Genomic DNA, 20,582 nt, shown 5'->3' on the forward strand with positions numbered 1-20,582 from the left:
ATGCTAGCTGTCACACTCCTGAGCCTGGCCCTGCTAGGAAGCACCTGTGCCTGCTCCACCAGCACCTCGTATGAGGCAGGCATTGTGTGCCGAATCACCAAGGCTGCCCTTCTGGTGTGTAAGTGCCTGCCTATGTCTGTCCTTTGGGGATATCCGCTGTGGTCAGAAGACAGCACTGGAGCAGGGCTGCACCCTGGAAGCTTGGGGGCAAGATAAAGAGGTGGGGAGAAAGAGAGGGAAAGGAGAGGGGAGAGGGAAAGGGATGAGCTGTGACAGTGAGGTGAGAGTCAGGGCCCCCCTTTCTCCTCTGACTTCACATTCAAGAGCAAGGTTGTCGGCGCCTGCTAGATTTCAAACAGCTACATGCATGGTTTGCTGAGAACTCTGAGTCAATCTTAGTTCAGAGAGCGGGTGTGGGGGGGAATCAAGGTTAAGGACAAAGTTGGTGATCATATGTCCTTGGTGATAGAGGCTAACCTGTGTCACCAACTGCTATGTGACCTTAACCCGCCTGCTCTCTCTGGAACGCAGCCTGATGAGGATGTGGGAAGGTTAAAGTGTGTTGTCGACACAGAGTATCTCATATTAGTTGTATTAGAGCCAGGGGTCTGGGTGCAGCTGGAGCTGAGGGTGTCATTTTGACTAGAACTGCAACCTTCCTAAGAGTTGGGAAGTATAGCCTGGGGTATGAACAAGATATGGGGAAGAGGTTCTGTGTTTCCTGAGGGACCCACCACCACCCACCCAGAGACCTGTTGGGGGCAGGGCCTCATCCCAGAGAGGCTGGGCAGTGGGCTGGTTGAAGGTGGGAATTGCCTACCTCACAGTCTCTCACTCAACTTTCCTTCCAGTGAATCAGGAGACAGCCAAGGTCATCCAGACAGCTTTCCAGAGAGCCTCCTACCCAGACATCAAGGGTGAGAGGTCTATGATGCTCCTTGGCCGAGTCACGTATGGTTTGCACAAGTGAGTGGCAGGGCTGGGGCTGGAGGGGAAGAACTTGGGACACATGGTGGACCCAGGGAGGAGGAGCATCAGGATGGATACTCTGATACGATGTGCCTTCCCCTGCTTTCAGTCTGTCCAAGTGACTGTCATTGTACTCACCTCCACTGCAGCCCCTGTAGAAGTCAGGCCTCGAGGAACATTTTCATCTGTTCTAGGAAGATGAGGCAAAGAGAGGCAGGCAGTACGCTGAGACTTCTTGGCCAGGCTGTTCTTCTGAATGGATTGGAATCATGGTCAGGACAAGATCAGACTGTGGGCCTGATGCTTTTTAAGCTGTGTTTTACATTGTCATGATTGCATCTCCCTAAGTGCCTAGCTTAACCAATAAGAAAGAGGGGACAGAGCTTAGGCTGTACACAGTGCAGCAGGCACAGCTGAGCCATAGCTCAGCTCCCGGGACTCAACTAAACCCAGGGAAGATACTTTTCGTGGGCCTTATCTGTGTTTTAAAACCAAAGTCCTCTTCCCCAGATCCCCTAAAACAAACCGAGGACAGTGACCAGCTTTATGCTGGAACAGGAACCTGTCCCTCTTTAGAGCCACTAGGTGGTGCTGACAGTGCTGGAACTCCACTCTGAGGACAGTTACAGGTGGAGTGTGAGGGACGCGGAGGCAGCCAGGACTCTGTTTGACCTTGAGTGTCAGTTTCTCTTTCTGTATAAAGAGGATGGCATCCACAACATGCCAGAGGCTGCAAAAGCGTCCTTGGAGTTGTTAAAAAGAGATGCAACTTGTAGGGTATGCTGGCGCATGCCTTGAATCCCAGAACTCAGAGGCAGAAGGATCTCTGTGAGTTTGAGGCCAGCCTGGTCTACATAGCAAGTTCCAGGACAGCCAGGGCTATACAGAGAAACCCTGGGAAATGAGAGAGAGAGAGAGAGAGAGAGAGAGAGAGAGAGAGAGAGAGAGAGAGAGAGAGACAGAGAGAGAGACAGAGAGACAGAGAGAGAGACAGAGAGAGAGAGAGAGAGAGAGAGAGAGAGAGAGAGAGAGAGAGAGAGAGAGACACCTTTAACACATCAGCAGTAGTCCAGACCAGATTGTCTGAGAATAGATTTCATTCTATATGTCACCCACATGGGCATGTCTGTATAACCGGGCATCAGGGATCAGCTGTGACTGAAATCACTGTGTACAATGGGAATTCTTTATCCTGTTGTCTACGGAAGGAGCAGAATAAAATCTAAGAGGAAAGAAAAGTCTGGGGAGATGGCTCAGTCTGTAAAGTGCCTACCACACATGAAGAGGACATGAGTTCAAATCCCCAGTCCCTATGAAAAAGCTGAACATGGTGGTGTGTAGTTATGTCTTAGATATACTATCGCTATGATGAAACATCATGATTAGAAACAACTTGAGAGGAAAGGGTCTATTCGGCTTACATTTCCACATTGCTGTTCATTCCTTAGGAAATCAGGATAGAAACTCAAACAGGGCAGCAACCTGGAGGCAGGAGCTGATGCAGTGGCCATGGAGGAGTATTGCTTACTGGCTTGTTCCTCCTGGCTTGCTCAGCCTGCTTTCTTACAGAACTCAGAACCACCAGCCCAGAAGTGGTCAATTACCAATTAAGAAAATATCCTAAAGACTTTCCTACAGCCAGATCTTTTTTTTTGTTTGTGTGTTCATTTGTTTTTTTACACAGGGTTTCTTTGTGTAGCCTTGGCTGTCCTACACAGCTGGATCTTATGGAGGCATTTTCTTAATTAAGGCTCCCTCCTATCTGATGACTCTGACATGTATTAACATAAAACTAGCCAGTACAACCTATAACCAACTACTGGAGGGGGTCGGGCAGATCCCTGGAGCTCATTGGCCAACTAGCCTAGACAATATAGGAGAGTTCCAGGTTTAATGAGAGACCCTGTCCTCTATTTAATGTTGAGAATGACCAAAGAAGACACCTGACATGGATCTCTGGCCTCCACATATGCATACACCCACACAAACACTCACATACCCACATACAGCAGGTGTGGTGGCACACACTTGGAATTACAGTACTGGAAAGATGAAGATAGGAGGCTCAGTGGCTGGCCAGCCTAACCTAGGTGGTAAGTTCTAGACCAGTGAGAGACTGTCTCAAATCAACAAACAAAAAGGCAGAGGCACCAGAGGAGTGGCACAGAGGTCACCCTCTGGCCTCCACATTCATATGCTGTACACATGAACCTGTATATACAGGAACACACACACACACACACACACACACACACACACACACACACACACACACACACACACACACACACACCAGAGAAAGAGAGAACACCGAAAGGCCAAGTGGTAGTGCCTGGCTTTTCACGGCTAGCATCTATCACAGAGGCCTACATAATGCAGGCTTTGAAGTGGGTCAGGTCCAAGATGAAATTCCAGCGAAGCCTTCTGGAGCCACACAAACTCTCTGGGACACTCTACCTCAGCCCAGCACTGTGGCAGTGACAATCTCCTGGTGTGGCTATGCAGATGAAGCCAGGAGACACACACTCTGCATAGCAGGTTCTCCCCCTCAGAGCACACACCACGTCTGTGACAGCAGGTGGGCCACAAGATCTCCCTCACATGGTAGGATTAGAAGAAGGTGTTCAGGTTTGGACACCTCTTTTCAGATGACTTTAGGGGTTAGCTGATGTAGACATAGTTAGGATTAATTTTTGGATACTTTACACTGTTAAGTTTTAATCCTCTTTTAGACTAAAAGGGGAATTGTAGGGGACAGTGTAAGCACACATGTCATGGTGTGGTCAAGCACACCTGTAGCCAGCTTCTAGTAGGCATGGCTTACACTGTCCCCTACATGGTAGGTCTCCTTTCTTCTCCCACTAGTGTCACCTCTAGAAAGCTTCTGTGTCCATTTTCTACTTGCCATCACAATACAAGTTCGGCGGCTTTAAGCTTATTATCTTTATAGTTGCAGGGCAGGTGACAGTAGGTGACATTCAAAGTGCTGGCAGGGACTCTTCTGAGGTCACAGGGGATACAAGGTACCCTGCCTTGTGGAGTTTCTAGAGGCCACCCCAGCCCAGGCTTCTGACCCCTCTGTTTCTGAGACCAGCAAGGCTACATCCTTGCCCGTCTTCCCTGCTCACACATCCGCACCTGCCTCCCCTTCCCACTGTCCAACAGTGGCGCTTGTGATTAATTTACATCCACTGGGTGACTTAGGTCCCCCCATTTTAATATCCCCACACCTGCATGGCCCCCTCTGTTGATTAGGAGATGATTTCGGTGGGAGTTGCTATCCTATCTAATACCCTCCCAACCTCTAAGGTAAAGTGGGAAACAACTTTAGATGCTTTCTGGGAGACCCAGGCTTCTGGGGGTGACTCCAGGGTACATTTAGCACCAGGACAACAGGACAGGGTAGGACAACAGGTAGGGTCTTTGGAGCATGTGGAGAGGCAGGGGCAATCCCTCCCTGCCCTTAGTGCCCCTCTTTACCACCATCTGCCCTCACAGCATCCAGATCAGCCACCTGTCCATTGCCAGCAGCCAGGTTGAGTTGGTGGAGGCCAAATCCGTCGATGTCTCCATTCAGAATGCATCTGTGATCTTCAAGGGGACCCTGAACTATGGCTACAAGGGCGCCTGGGGGTAAGCATTCCCATTAGCTGTTGAGTCACCTGCTGGCCTCTTGGTGACAATAGAGGAACACAGGGACAGTTAAATGAGGAAGTTGGTCCTTGGCTTTTTACAGGTTGAACATTGAACAGTCTGTCGACTTTGAGATTGAGTCGGCCATTGACCTCCAAATCAACACGAAGCTGAGTATGTTGGCTCCTCTGGGAAGGTGGAAGGCCAGGCTGCAGGGATGGAAGACCAAGTAGATGGGTGTTCTCAGGCCTCTGGAGGGGCAAACTGGGGAAGCTTGCAGGACAGGAAGCCAGAGCTGGCCACACTTCTGGTTGGCCTGGACTGCCCTATAGCTCAAGCTGCCCTGGTGGGCGTTGGTTTCTCTGCAGCCTGTGACTCTGGCCATGTACGGACTGATGCCCCTGACTGCTCTATCTCCTTCCATAAGCTGCTCCTGCACCTCCAAGGGGAGCGTGAGTAAGTCACCATCTCCAAGAACTCCTTCTATACCCCAGGCCTGTTAGTGTGCCCCTCCTCAAAGGTGTCATTTCTAGCCCTTCCCATTAGTGGACCCTTGAAACTCAACAATAGCACCAGTAGCTCCATTACTGAGAATACATTATGTGATGTATTCTAAGCTCATTGCACAGACAGGATCCCATGGTTCAGAGAAGCCCCAGGAACAGTCAATGACAAATGTGGATAACAGGGGGAGCTGGTGTCTGGGAACTGGCGAGAGCCATCTCTCAGCCCTTCAGCACATAGGTTCACGTATGGATGCAGACTCCAGCATGTCCCTAGGTAAAGGTGTGACAGGAAGTGGGCCCTCTGGGGAAAGCCTAAGGTGGCAATGTGGTTGACATGGGTTCCAGGCCTCCTGAGTTCAGGGCTCTCTGCTGTGAAGTGGGGATGCTAATGTCTCCTTCCTGAGCCCTTGGAGGACTCCAAGGGCAGAGGATCCCTGGATGTCACTGTTCAGCACACAGTAGGTACTCAACACGCACCCATGTCTAAGTGAAGCACCTGTGACGCTTGGTCCCCTCAGGCCTGGGTGGACTAAGCAACTGTTCACAAATATCATCTCCTTCACCCTGAAGATGGTCCTGAAGGGACAGGTAGGTGAAGCCAGACCAGAGTCATGCCATGGGAGCAGGCTTCCTCCTCTCGTGGCTCTTCCTGCCCTGACCCCAACCCCTATCCCCATTCCCCATGCAGCCATTCAGACACAGCCAGATGGAGGCACTGTCTGCCTCTTATCTGGCCTCCCTTCCTGCCTGATAAACAGCTTGAGCTGTCTACTCCAGGTCTGCAAGGAAATCAACGTCATCTCCAACATCATGGCTGACTTTGTCCAGACAAGGGCTGGTGAGTTCTGTCGTCATGGTTTACTGTGTGATGTTGGCACAGCCACACCCTTATGTGGCTTTTGCTAAACTGAGAGTCACTTCTTCTTGGAGATGCAGCTTTTCAAGCTGACCTTGGGCAAGACACTGAACCTCCAAGACTCAGTTTCCCTATTCGTAATTGAGAAGTGATAACAGCACCTTACCCCCACAGGGTAACAAGAGAATTGACTAAAAAAAAATAAATGGAAATTAGAAAAAAAAGTAAGACAATAGCTGGGCCATTGCCAGCACTTATTGCCACAATTAGATTGATCAGCATCCCATTCTCCTGTTGCTAAGCCCAGCAGCAACTACATATTCAGCAGCAAATGGATGAATGGTGAGATGGAGATCTTACTGAAGAGAGGAGCTGCAGTCTCACCCACCTTCTCCTCAGGCCTTGAGCTGTGAGGGCGCTCCCACAAGGCTGTGCAATGTAGAAGGAACCACTGGGACTGTGTTGTCCAGTAAGGACATTCCTATGTCACTGGGAAGAACAGGGAGAGAGGACTGGGTGCTGTGAGGACTATCCTGTCTGGTACTAACGAACAGAGCCACCATTGGTTGACCTCCTAGTCACCCAACAGTTGACTTCTAGACCCGTTTTACTAATGTTTATAAGCTGACAGGACACTCCCTGCACCCCAAGCAAGAAGTGGAAGAGAAGATTCAAACAACTGGTCCTTCAGCAGTTGAGCACTGGGCCTGGACACATAGCCCTTGCTCCCTGAATAAGGGCAGTAAGAGCAGTGAAGTCCTGGGTCAAGAGCCCTAGAGACCTCTGCAGAGGATGACTTAGAAGGGGAGACCCACACACAGCTCCAGGTGCCCCTGGCAGCATCCTACTCTTCTGTCCAGGATGCAGAGTAGCCACACAGTATGGGACATCCAGTTGCCTCCCCACTCCCCACCACCAACACTGGGGAAACCTGGATCAGGAACCTTCCTGCTTCTGGGGGAACATGAAGATGGCCCTGTCCATCAGGGAGTGGAGGGAGAGCCTACAGGAGTCGGGGTTTGCTAGAGAGACAGAATTCAGATGGGCTGAGAGGTCAGGGTCCCTTACCTACATCTGAGCCCATACCAACTAGTGGGACTAGTGGCTATAGAGACCCTCGGGGCTGCAGAGCCTGAGTATTTTCTGTCTACTCCTTTGTGGGAGATGTTTGCAGCCTCTGTTGGACCCAGAAGAATGAGAAGAAAGATTAGTAGAATTGCTCACAGTGTTACAAGCTCGCTCTCTCACACTTTTGCACAAATGAATTGAATGAACACAGCCCTGAGGTAGATGCTGTCCTCAGAGGTGAGGACAAGAGTTCCTAAGGAGGTCAGGACATCATCTTCTATTGCCACTCACAGTTTGGATCTGCAGTTGCAGACTCTGAACCCTTCTTCCACAAGGTCTTCCTCAGCATGGAGCTACCCAGACAGACAGTAGCTGAGAGAAGAGCAAAGTAGTGTCCATCCTTGGCCTGGGACTGGAGCATTTGGGAACAAAGAACTCAACCAAGGCCAGTTCTATCCACATGGTCCATTTGACCTCTGCTTTCCCACAGCCAACATCATCTCAGATAGAGACATCGAGGTGGACATTTCCTTGACAAGATCACCCATCATCACGGCCACCTACCTTGAGTCCCATCACAAGGTAGGCATGTTAGGAGAGGGCAGGACTTTTTCTGTTATAGTTTTGGGTTTCATCCTTATTCTCCACTCCCTTCCCCTAACTTTTATCCCATGTAAGCCAAGCATCCCTCACCACACCTGTAAGGCATTTTATGACATGGACAGAAAAGGACCAGGGTGCCCCACACCCTGTCCAGCACTGGCCCCATTACAAAATGCTTATTTATCTTCTGTCTTTCTCAAAAGTAATCACTCAGGGAAGCCAACACTCCCTCATAGGATCTGATGAAAGCCCTGGACCTCCATTACCTAAGACGTGGGTTGCACTACTGCAACAGAGACCCAAGAGAACAGCTTGCCCCCCACAGCTGTTCAGCTTCCTTGGGGAATGGCCTGGGGCATCTGGCTGATGCAGCGTCAGTGTACACAGGACAGTTGTATTGTGACCTGGATGCCTCACCCACTCTTCTCAAACCCTAGGGGCCTGGCCTCTATCACCTGGTCACCTAACTGAGAAGGTTATTCCATGGAACTGTGAACCTGGCCAAGACCTGGGTACTACAGAATTTTGAGAGAGATAGAGAGAGGGGGAGGGAGGAGACCAATCTTCTCTCCAGTGGGGCTTGTTTCTAGGAAAGTGACCAAAGGGAATACTTCAGGAGGGTGTGGATGCTGATGAAGACCCTGTATAGCATATGGGTGGCTTTTGTCAGTGGGCAAGGAACTAGGGATGGCTTATCTTCTTCACTCTGTTGACTGGACTGGTGGCCATGGACTCTCAGCTCCCTGAGGGCGCAAGGCTGGTGGCCAGAGTGGGAGCTTGGAGAACCACACTTATTCTGCTCTGACTGTCATCTTTGTGGAGTGCCAGCTTAGGAAGTGGCCACCGAGCCCACCTGGCTCACTTCACACTGTTCTCAGAGCATATCAGGTACTGTAGCTGTATTCACTGAATGTGTGGCTGGGAGGAAACTGAGGGTAATTGTTCCTCAGTTTCCCTATCTGTCTTCGACTAGAAAGACACTTTGCCTTCCAAAGCTCCACTCTTCTCCTTGAGGCTGGCTCTGGAGTCGGGCAGGGCTAAGAAGAAGAAAAACATCCAGTATACCTGTTTCTTCCAGGGTCATTTCATCTACAAGAACATCTCTGAGGTGCTTCCCCTCCCTGCCTTCTCACCCACACTGCTGGGGGACACCCGGATGCTCTACTTCTGGTTTTCTGAGCAAGTCCTCGACTCCTTAGCCAAGGCTGCCTTCCAGGATGGCCGCCTCCAGCTCAACCTGGCAGAGACAGAACTCAAGGTAAGGGGCAGGGTGGGCTGGTGGGACAACCACGTGTGTGATGGTCTGTATGCGTTCGTCCCCACCCAGGCATGGGGGAGCCTGAAGGGAACTCTGGGTGTTGGTCAAAAGAGCCATGAACCACTGAAGCTGCAGTCATAATATTAAATTCTAGCAGTTATTGGTGCCCACTATGTGTGGTATGTAAGTCACTGATCAATGAAACAATAGACAAGCAGATGCAATTACAGATATTTTTGAAACACGGTAATTATGCAAGTTACCTGCTTTTAACATCGGTGCTGCTGCCATTTTTGTTGCACTGACTGTAGGTGACTAATGTTGCCATTTTCAGTATGTAAAAGTGTTCAACCAAAACCAGGAAATACAATGAAGCTTGAGAGAATAGGTAGCTTGTCCTAGATAGCTTGGGTTAGAAGAGGTGACTCACAAGCCAGCATCTTCCACAGATGCCATTCCACTAATGGGGAGACCGGGGGCTCCTAGAGGGAAGACTGTAAGGTCCTGCAGCCTGGGTGTCACAAGGATCCAGCTAGGTCAGGGTTTCTTATACTATACCCTTCCCTGATCTAATCTGGGAATTAAGTTTCAGGAGGGGTCCAATCAATGACATTGCACCCTATGCCTACAGTGTCTTTCTAAGGAGTAACCTCACCCAGAGGCACCCTTTCTCTTGTAGGTGGTGCTAGAGACTTGGCACTTCAACCCTAACCAGGAAATCATTCCGGAGGTAAGTTCTTGTAGCTAGGGGTTTAGCTTAAGCACCCTGATCCTGCCCCTGCTTTAGGAGCTCTCCTGTCTCCAGCCAGTCTCAGCAATGGGGACATGCATATGAGCAAGGACAAGCTCCTGGGTGTCTAACCCGAGTGAGCTAAGGCTTTCTACCTATCATCCAGACACTGCTCTGAGCACCTTTCTCACACTGGACAGCCTAGTGAATGGCAGGGCTACCTGTGAGCCAGCCATGATGACTCTAAAGGTTATGCCCCATATCCCTGCTCCACACCAAATCCATAGGGTCTGGGGATGGGGTGGAACCCCAGGATTAGCCCCAGGCTCTCTCACAGGACTCAGACAATAGATGGGTGACTACTCATCACTGACCCTGAACCCATGGACTTTCTGGGCCTTACAGTTTCCCCTCTGCTAAGTGGTGACAATGTCTGTAAATCTGATTCTCAAGGCAAAATCCAAATCTTGAAGGGACCATTGCCCTTTCTGGGTAAACTCCTCCAGCCTCTGATGGACTTCTTCCCCACCACCCACTGTGGTGGTTGCTTAGGTATTTTCATACCACCCTAAACTCTCTAGACTCCCTCCCAGCTTCCCACAATCTCCCTTCCCACAAACCCAGGAACTCTATGCAACTGCTTCTCCCAGAGTGGCCCCAACACAGCTCCCCTCTGTGCTGTGCCCACTAACCCCATCCTGCTCCTCCTTGGTGGGGGTCTTCCTGGCCTAGCAGTGACAGTTCTTCCCTTCTGAAGTTCCTGCCTTCCCTTCCCAGCCTAGACTGCTCCCTCTTTCCAGAGACAGAACTCTGAAGATAGGTAAACCTCTGACTTGTCCTCCCTCGTCCCCACACTGAGAGCCATCATGGCATCCACACTGTTGCAGAGTCTGTACACTTCTCCTTGGCTCCATCCCCAACCCAGGCCCAGCTACTATGGGGGTTTCTGTGACCTCAACAGGCTGCAGAAAGATAAGCCATGGGAAGCAAGAAGACAGTTTAGGTCCATACAACTCAGTAGTAGGTGCTGGTTCAAACTTCTGGAGTCTGACCCTGAGGGTTTATTTTAAAGGCATATTTAAATACAGTCCAATTTGATGAAAACTATTCTGTTGATGGTTAACTCAATTCCACATGCACCACAAAACACACACAAATCTCCTTGAGGACCAAAGTAAGCTAAACACAGATCAGACTTGACTTGGTTCTGTAGATTGAGAAAAAAATCATGACAAGGTGTATTTTTATGTTAAATGTTAAGCTCAGGTTGTCCTGCACCTTGCCAGACTCAATTACAAACATATCCTCCAGTCCTGGTGTTCACAGATTGCTTTTGTTCATTTTACGTCTTGTGTTGCTGCTACCATTGTTTGAAGACAGGGTTTTGCCATACATGCGGCTCACACTACATGTAGTCTCAAATTCCATATGTAGCCCAGGCTGCTCTCCAACTTTTGATCTTGCTGCAGCTGCAATTGCAAGTGTTTACCACCATGCTTGGGTAATTCTTTAATCTACACCCTCTGCCTGACTTGAACCTCTTTGTGGCTTCCTTTGGTGAGATTACTTACAGTATTCTTCCCACAGATGGCATGTGTCTTATTTCCAGCTGTACCCCTCAGCAATTTCTGAGAACACCGAAGTCCAGGGACGCGTCCCTTGGTGCCACATCCTCCCCTGTGTCGGGGCTTCACGGCAGTTTCACTTCTCAGCTGAAGCCTGTCTCCAGAACCTGGGGTTACCCTTTCTTTATTTTGAGCTCAGCTATGTGTTAAGTAAAGCTTCCTATTTGGGGCACTCACTGGCTGAGTAGTGCTTTTAGGAGAAGCTGCTGGCCCAGTCCACAGGTTGCAGGTCCTGCAGCTCTGCCCACCTGACCTACCTGCTCCCTTCCTGTATGGGATAAGCACCACCCACAGGGGCTTGCTAACTCTTCTGTCCACCGGAAGTGTTCCTCACCCCCTTCCATCTGATTCTTTTCCATCTACAGGGTAGTCCCCTCCAACCTCCTGGTCTAAGTCAGATCCTCTGCCCAAGACTCTTGTACCCTGGCCTGGTCCCTCTCTTCTATCACATCTCTGGTTGCAATTGTACATTTCTTTTGGGGATTCTATAACAAGTGTTGGACTTTGCTGGCAAAGACCATGTGTGTTTGACTCTCTGCTGAACCCAGCTCGTGGTCAGAGCTGAAGTTAGTAAGGTCCCCACAAATATTATTAGAAGCAACACCCTGCCTGTCCTGGAACTTGCTATGTAGACCAGGGTAACCTCTAACTCAAAGATCTACCTGCATCTGCCTCCTGAATGCTGGGATTAAAGGTGTGCACCACCATGCCTGGCTTTAAAAAATCTCTCTGTTCTTTTCATCACATCTCCTGGGTCCCCAGTAGGACCAGCTGTTAGCTCTGCATGTGGGTGATCTCATTTATTCCTCTCTGTTGTAACCCCCATTTCACAGACCATGAAAGTGAGGCCCACAAACCTAAGTCAATGTGTCCCTCCCATGAGAAGGTGGTCAAGGAAGCAACAGTTTTTGCTCTCCCCCATGGAGATGACAAAGCTGAGGGTCCGAAGGGGGCAAGAGTATTAACTTATTTTTAAAACTTTTAAGTTCATTTACTTAATTTTATGTGTATGAGTGTTTTGCCTGCATGTCTGTATGTGTAGCATGTGTGCCTGGTGACCATGGAGTTCAGAACAGGAAGTCAGCTGCCCTGGAACTGGATTTCAGACAATTGTGAGACACTATGCCAGGGTCCTCTGGAAGAGCAGTCAGCAACCTTAACTACTGAGCTGTTTCTCCAGCCCAAGTCCTAATGTCTTGCCATGTCACTGTTAAGTTAGTGTTGAGGTATAGCCCAGAGCCTGAGCGACCACCCCAAGCTGTTCTTACCCACCTGGGACTCCAGTCAGTCTGATCCCTCCAGTCTCTGAGGGCAGTGGCCACAGCTCTTCTGATGGCCCCTGTCTCAGTCACGGGATTCCCATCTCCCCACAGCTGTTCAGTGGCCTCCTCACCAGCCCAGGCCAAGTCACTGTCCACTGCCCGAGGAGGCCTACAATCTCCTGCCAGAACAAGGGTGTCGTGGTCAGTTCTCCTGTGGTGATGGAATTCCTCTTCCCACATAAGGATGGGCAAGATTCTGTGACTCACACTTTTGAAGAGGTAAGATGGGTGCAGGGATTTGGAGCACTGGTGGCTGTCAAAATCTATCTTATCTTTTCACCATCTCTGCTGGGATTCATTGTTTCTTACCCATGGCTCCTGGTCATCAAAATTGTGGGGTGTGAGCCAGGAGGTGGTCAACAAGATGCCTCAGCTTTACTAAGATCCCCCCTAAGTAGAGCACTGGAACATGGATGTTTGCCATGTAGGTCTAAAACACTGTCACCATCCACCTCTGTCCACATCCTCTAGGATCACATGGATTTCCAGTTTCCCCATGTTAGGAAAGAAGCATAGTGTGTGTATATGCTGGACTTGGCACTGAGAGTCCCATGTAGGGTCTGGGGTGGCACCCATGATCAAACACACTGATATTTCTCCTTGTGTCATAACCATATGAAGCAAGGCTGGGACTAGGTGCCAAGCCCCTTCTGAGTTACTAGGTTTCACCAACTCAGAAACAGGAGCTTGGATGCTAGCTAGATCAATTGTAATGAAGGAGCTGAGGTCAGTCTGGTTTCCAAGGCTCTTCAAGATCTCTTAAATGTTTTTTGGTAGCTCAAGCTCTAAAGATAGCAGGCATGGCATCTACTCTTATAGTCTCCACATTGGAAGGCTAGGCAGGATTGTGGGTTAAAGGTAATCCTGGGCTACACAGGGGACCCTGTCTGAAAAAAAGAAACAAACTCACACACCCAAATCAAAAAATATACCCTCCCCAAATGCTAAAGGCAAAAGCAGTGAAGCCTGTAAGAGAAATTCTGCCATTTGAAGAAAGTGCCCAGGGTGGTACCCACCTCACATGGAGCATGGTGGGTTTCCATCTGACAAGTCCCTTAAAAACAAACATAGTTTGCATGTTCATTTTTTAAAAGTATTTAATTAGGTCAGAGAAATGACTCACTTCTTGGAACCCACATGGGTCCTGGAAGTTGTTCTCTGACCTGTACATGCTCACCATAGCATGCACATTGTTAGAATAAATCTGGAGGGGTCCTTAGCAGATTCCATGGCAGGTGAGGGTGACAGAGGCAGAGGGACAAACAGTCCAGGCAGACAGAGCTTAAGTGAGAGGTTTTATTAGAAATGGGAGGGAGGAGAGAGGAAAGAGAAAAGAAGTAAAGACACACAACACACACACACACACACACACACTCACACACACACACACACACACACACACACTCACACACACACACTCACACACACACACACTCACACACACACACACACACACACACACACACACACACACACACACACTCACACGGTCTACAACTGGAGTTAGAGAGCAACTTTTAGGAGTTGGGTCTCTCTTCTACCATGTGAATCCCAGGGATTGAACTCAGATCATCAGGCTTGGCACTGGACACTGATCCATTGTGCCAGCCCAAACTCCTTATTTTTTAATAACTTCATATTTGAATAGAAGTTACCAAGACAGGACAGAGTATTCAACACTCTCAGCCCCTGCATGTAAAACACTAATCTTTCCATAATTGCGCTGTTTGTCATAATGAAGAGATCACCATGGCTGAGCTCTTGTGACTAACTCTAGACTTCATCTAACCCTTATCCATTTTCCCCACTGATCTCCTTTTGTGCCAAGCAAGATCCAGTCCACAGAGCATATGGCCTTCAGACATTTGAAAACTCCTCAGGTTTTTGTCTTGTTCTGTTTACTTAACCTTTTTGTGTCTTTAAGAACTGGAGAGATTCAGAGTAGTCATTCTAGAAAAAAATTTATTCAATGACATTTGTTAATGTCAGGTGAGGCTAGTGTCCATAAGGACAGGAGCCAAGTCAGTGTGTCTTTAAGGAAATGGGTAGTAGAAAGGGGTACTGGGCTCCAAATAAGGCTTGGTAATGATGGAATCGATACCCAAGGGTAAGGGCAGGGAGTTGGGGAAGAGTGTGATAGAACTGACCTAACAAGATTTTTGCTGACAGTGACCAGGGTGATTAGATAGCACCCTCATAGGAGCAGGTAGAGGATGAGTCCTCAGGTCAAAGAGGAGGGTGGCCTGATACTGACGGTTACACAATGGTTCTAGGAGAACGTTTAGGAATGTGATTCAAGTTTGGCCAAGCCAAGACCTTAGGTCAGACCACGGTAGGCACCTATCAAGCCCCCTTCCCCCAGATGTCACACTCTAACCTCCTGCCATGACTTCCCCAGTACCTTTCTCCCTCCCCACCCCTGGACTCTCCTCTCATCTATGAATTTGGCTATGCACATGAGCAGCCTTCATGAACTACTATTCCCCAGGACCTTGGATGGGAAAACTTCCAGAAAACTGAACTAGTTAGATCCTCAGACACCACAGGCTGATATCTTGGTGGTGTGAGACACCCTAGTATGGGTGTTTGGAGTGAGAGTGTGTCTGTAGGCTGACAGGGTAAAGGAGGAAGTTGAAGCACAGAAGGCTGTTGGGTAGGGTGGGAGGAGACTACATGGCTGGCACCGTAGGTTGGCTAGATTGAGGGGACATTAAAATGAGTTCTGGTGGTAGTAATCCTAGAGAAATAGTGGGTTTACCCCTTCCTGATAGAGGTGACTCTGGAGGCATGGAGCAAGAGGACATTTTCTTAAAGCCTCAGCTCATATTTGTCTCTGAGTTAATAACTTCTGCATTCCTTATACACTACTTTTGTTTTTCTTTTCAATACCATGAGTTCTTACCATGGCCTAGGCCATATGAATTCTGATCGCATGAAGCATATAGCCTAGTGGGTAGAGAAAGAGTTACTGGCTATCCAAGCAAAAACATTATACTTTAAATTTTTTGCCCAGAGATATAAAATTGAAAAGTGCTTAGGTAACTTTAATTCAATGTCAAGGTTATTTGAAGGCCATTTGTACCTGGGTCTCACACACTGACATGTTTTGAGCATGCCCCAGGAAGGTTGGCGGGGCACAGATTTGAGGGCCCATCTCCAGAATGTCTGGCTCATAGTCATTAGGTGGGCCCCAAGAACGCATTTCCAACATGTTCCTAATGTTGGGGCCCGGAGCGTGGCAACAGTCCTGGAGATGCAGCTATCCAGGGTCCTGGATTCCCTGAGTGTGAAAACACAAACATGGTCAACTGCCAGCAGGGGGTGCCTCAGCTTTCCTGGAGAACGGCTTTGCGTTGGAGGTGGAGGATGGAAGTAGTTTTCAAAAGTCCTGGTCATTGGTCATTTCAGACCTACCAGGAGGAAGCAGTTGGGTGTATGGACAGGACCAGGGTCCTAAGTCCAAAGCTTCAGGAGCTGTAGAACTTTCTTCAGTTTTGCCTTTTCAATCTCCTCCTCTGCTGTGGAACTCAGGACCTGTGTGTCCTGGGCAGGTGCTCCACCACAGAACAGCTCAGCCCGATCCCTGCCCCCCACTCTTCATCTCTGTGTACGTTGTATATTCATATGTATATGCTCCTGTGTGTACACATGTGTGTGCACCCAAATGCTGGAGGTTGACAGCGGATTTTTTCTCTAATGCTCTGTACCATTTCCTTTCGTCCTCTCTCCCTCCCTCTCTTCCTCTCCCTTCCCTCCTTCCCTCCCTCTCTTCCTCTCCCCTCCCTCACTCCCTCCTTCCTTCCCTTTGGTGGTTTGTTTTTGTTTTTGAGAAAAGGGACACACTATATAGCCCTGGCTGGCCTAGAACTCAGAGATCTGCCTGCCCCTGCCTCCTGAGCACTGGGGCTAAACATGTGTACCACCACACCTGGCTTTTATCTTATTTTTTGAAACAGGGTCTCTCATTGAATCTAGAGCTCACAAAAATAGCAAGCCCCAGAGATTCTCTTAGCTCTGCCTCCCAAGTGCTGGGATTAAAAGCATGCACTACCACTGCCCTGCTCCAGACCCTCCTTTTAATGTGGGTGCTAAGATCAAACTGTGCTCCTCATGTTTGTACTCCAAGCACTTAACCAGCTGAGCCATCTCCCCAGCACCCCCAACTTTTCTTCTTTTAAACACAATTGCGTTGTAGGATGTATTTGGTGCAAAATGTCTCATATTGTCACTTAATTCTCTAACATAGTTTCTTTTAGTTCTTTTCTTTGAAGTCTTTTCCTATTATCCATAGACCACTGAGGCTATTGCTGGCTTTTTTATCCTGTAAATTAGTCGCTTTTTTGTGACTCGTGTTTGGTTTTTATTTCCATCTGTGTGCTGAGGGTGGCACCTGGGGCATGCTAGGCAAGCACTCTACCACTAAGCTGTGTCTCCAGCATTCCAGGTTTCAGAAGACCAGTAGCTACTCCCATAGGTTGGCAGGACCCACTGCTCCTTATGCCTCTCTGTGCAGTGCAGAGGACAGAGGGCTCTGCTTCCTGGAGGGCCCGAATCACAGCACCTGGTTTCTCTCCCCAGGATATTGTTGCTACCATCCAGGCCTCCTATTCCAAGAAAAAGCTCTTCTTAAGCCTTGTGGATTTCCAGTATGTCTTCTGGTTTGGAGGAAGAGGGTGGACTCGGCAAACATGTCTTGGCCCTGTATGGTCAAGCACGGTGCTGGGACCTAGGGGTGGGGGGTGTGTGTGGCCAGTTCCTTTGAGAACTTGGGAGTATCTGCAAGGAGAGAAGAGCCCTCCCTAGTGTCAGCATCTGGAAGAAGAAACATCAGTATGGAGAGAGGGCCTGGCCTGATCAGTACAAAAGCTGGGTGGCTGGAAGGCAAATATAAAGAAGGTTCTGAAGGGTGGAGGCCTTGGACATAAGAGAACACTGAGAGTGGAGAATGTTGTTGGTTGGAGCCCAAAGGAGGGCTATTTCCAACCCCCTTTTTTCTTTGTGTATGTGGCTGGGTACTGAGGATGAAGCCAGGGATCTTTCATTTGCTAGGCAAGTATTGAACTGATGAGTTATGCTTCACTGTGTATTCCAAGCTGGCCAGAAGCCAGCTTGGAATCCTTCTGCCTCAGGCTCCAGTTCTAGGTTATGGATATTTGTCAGCATGTTAGGCTAAGATGGGGCTGTTCTAACTTTGCATTTTCTTCTCCTCTCTTGATTTCAGGATTAAACCAAAGACTACCTCCAACATGGCTGAGGTAGGTAGTCTCAGAAGAAATAAGCTCTGGGGAAAGACAGGAAAAGACTGTAAAAGAAATTGGACAATAGGACTCCCCTGGGGTTCTTGTATAACCTTTCTCCTGCTCTCTGGCCAGAGGAAATGTTGTTTTTGCAGAAATGGGATCAGAGCTGACTTAAATGAGAAGGTGGGAGAATACTGGATAGGTAGCCTTTCCCTTCTGTGGGATGAGAGAAAAACACTTGCCTAGAAGGAACCTCTGGGAAGGAGCAGAGGGTCTGGGCTCAGATGACATTCTTGTGGGCATGTGAATGAGTGCTTGTCGAGGCTCTGTGGCCTCATGGGTCACTCCTGTGTCCTGAAGGGCACTCACTATGGGCCTCTGATTGACAGAGCTCCGAGTCCATCCAGAACTTCCTGCAGTTGATGATCACAACAGTAGGCATCCCCGAGATCATGTCTCGTAAGTGCAGGCTCCAGGAAAGGATGGGGTGGGTGTCTGGCTTCATCTTGTCCCCACTTCTAGTTTGTTCATTGCAGAGGCCTTTCCCAAGCAGAACCTGAAGTACCTCTGGTTCTCAAGCCCGTTGGGTGGCCTCAATCTCTTCCCAGGTGACAAAGTGATTCTGGCTCTCACTGAGAGCATTGCCTCTGCCACCTGACTGCTGGCTAAACCTACTTTAGGAACCCAGGTCTCATCCAGGTGTGGTGATGCACACCTTTAATCTCAGTGCTTGGAAGGCAGAGGCAAGTAGATCTCCATGGGCTTGAGGTCATCCTGGTCTACATAATGAGTTCTAGGACAGCCAGGGCTATGTAGAGAGACCCTGTCTCAAAAAAAAATAAAAATAAGAATACAGGATTCCCAATGGCAACTGGATATGTCAGAAAAAATCCTGACAGCTTGGGGGCCACTTAGTGGGAGCCTAGACAAGCCTCAGTTTCCCTTCCCCGAGAACATCCGATTTACTGATCCCTGGATTCCCGGTGAACCTTGACATTGTAGGATCTCTTTCCATTTGTAGTCACTCCAATGGTAGCATCTCACACAGGGTTGTGCAAAGAGCACCTTACAAGAGGACCTGTGAGGACCTGTGTTCCTTTCCACACAGGGAAGTTTAGTTGGCTGCACCTTCATTTGAATATCTTCTATCTACATGGCTTTGGTAGACACAGAAAGAAGAGAAATTGGACTTAACCTGACTGAGTGTCTTGGTCTCGCTCAGCCTCAGTTTCTCCCATCAATATGATGATGCTAAAACTATAGGGGAACTGGGTATGATGGTGCAGGCCTGTAATGACATCTATTTGGGAGGCTGAGGCAGGAGGATTGCAAGAACAAACCCCTGTCTGAGTTTGTTCAGGAATTGCCTGGGCAACTTAGTGAGACAGAGGAGAGGAGGGGAGGGATGGGGAGGGGAGGGGAGAGGGGGAGAGGGGAGAGGAGGGAGGGGAGGGGAGGGGAGAGAGAGAGTGGTATTGTGAGGCCCCAGGTTCAATCACCAGTACTATAAAAACTAAAAGAACAAATCAATAACACAGATGGTGAGATAGCTGGACAGGGAGACTTTCCCTGTGACTGTGAAGTGCACGGAGAAGCTTAGGATTTGAGGAGTGACCACCAGGGAGCGACAGCTGCAGCAGGGTGGTTGAGCCAGGCTCACAGAACACCATCAGTTCCAACCCGAGGCCTGGCCCTGCTCCCTAAGAAGAGCTGATTTGGCTCCCTCCCCTGCCTAGGGCTGGAGGTGGCATTGACAACCCTCATGAACAGCAAAGGCCTGGACCTTTTCGACATCATCAATCCTGAGATCATTACTCGTGACGTGAGTATGAAGTCATCTCTAGCCCCATCTCTTGGGCAGACATAGTGTTCGTGTTTGATTTCTATTGCTGTGATAAAACATTCTGGCCAAAAGCAGAGGAGGAGATGTTTATTTTAGCTTACAGGTTACAGTCCATTGCTGGGGGAAGTCAGGGCAGGAACTTGAGGCAGAAACCATGAAGGAATGCTGCTTGCTGGGTCACTCAAGCTCATTCTAAGGTAACTCTTATATAGGCCAGGACTGACTACTCACCCAGGAAATGGTGCTGCCCACACTGTGCTGGGCCAGCTTACATCAATTAACAATCAAGACATCCCCACCCCATACACATACCCAGATATGTCCACACGCTAACCTGATCTAGACAATTCCTGGTTGGGATTTCATTCAGATGACTAGAGACTATGTCAGCTAGATAGCCATCTTGGAGTGTTTGGTAGCTACTAGAAAGCAGCTCTCTCCTGGTGGCTCAGGAGCTAACATAGCCTGCCCCTATCTCCTGCAGGGCTTCCTGCTGCTGCAGATGGACTTCGGCTTCCCAGAGCACCTGCTGGTGGATTTCCTGCAGAGCCTGAACTAGGAGGCTTTACAAATGGAGGCTGATGGTGCTGGGATCAAAGGCATGCACCCAACTCATAATGGAATAGAAGCATCCAAATGCTGGGGTCTCTTGTGTGGGGCTCAGAGTGGGGACAGGGAGATGGGAACTGGCTCCCTGCTTCCTGGATTATTAAGGTCTACTGCCATTAAATGCCCTGTCCAGAATCTGAGAATGTCCTTCTTAGGAAGGGGGACAAGGGGGCAGAGCATGGGAGAGACTCATCTTACCCATCATACCTATGTGTGGCTGCCCTTGGCCATCACTGGAGATTTGGATGAACTACAAGACGCCTAGTCCACTTTCTGAGAGAATGTTTCTCACCTTTATTGTGGAGCAGCCTTATATACAA

General features: G+C 49.1%; 1 protein-coding gene across 2 annotated transcripts; it reads left to right on the forward strand.

Annotated features, from left to right (window-relative positions):
- Cetp (cholesteryl ester transfer protein) lies at positions 1–20,212 on the forward strand. 2 transcript variants are annotated; one of them, XM_035441417.1, is made up of 17 exons: positions 1–118; positions 852–966; positions 4,468–4,602; positions 4,706–4,776; positions 4,971–5,058; positions 5,627–5,696; positions 5,886–5,946; positions 7,523–7,614; positions 8,714–8,893; positions 9,573–9,627; positions 12,597–12,609; positions 12,642–12,789; positions 17,149–17,216; positions 17,792–17,825; positions 18,200–18,269; positions 19,547–19,632; positions 20,138–20,212. In XM_035441417.1, exons 1-17 carry the CDS (start codon positions 1–3, stop codon positions 20,210–20,212), a joined length of 1,479 nt encoding a protein of 492 aa, XP_035297308.1. The 2 variants fall into 2 exon arrangements, with proteins under 2 accessions (XP_035297308.1, XP_035297309.1); XM_035441418.1 differs by lacking the exon at positions 8,714–8,893.
- Positions 20,213–20,582: the final 370 nt, after the last annotated feature.

Source organism: Cricetulus griseus, chromosome 3 (assembly GCF_003668045.3).
Source record: "Cricetulus griseus strain 17A/GY chromosome 3, alternate assembly CriGri-PICRH-1.0, whole genome shotgun sequence".
NCBI classification, from domain to species: Eukaryota; Metazoa; Chordata; class Mammalia; order Rodentia; family Cricetidae; genus Cricetulus; species Cricetulus griseus.

Excerpts from the sequence above, each read along its gene's own strand:
- Cetp (XM_035441417.1), top strand. The coding sequence starts at position 1 with ATGCTAGCTGTCACACTCCTGAGCCTGGCCCTGCTAGGAAGCACCTGT. Across the intron at positions 119-851 it reads CAAGGCTGCCCTTCTGGTGT|TGAATCAGGAGACAGCCAAG; the intron begins GTAAGTGCCTGC and ends CTTTCCTTCCAG. Across the intron at positions 19,633-20,137 it reads CTGAGATCATTACTCGTGAC|GGCTTCCTGCTGCTGCAGAT; the intron begins GTGAGTATGAAG and ends TATCTCCTGCAG.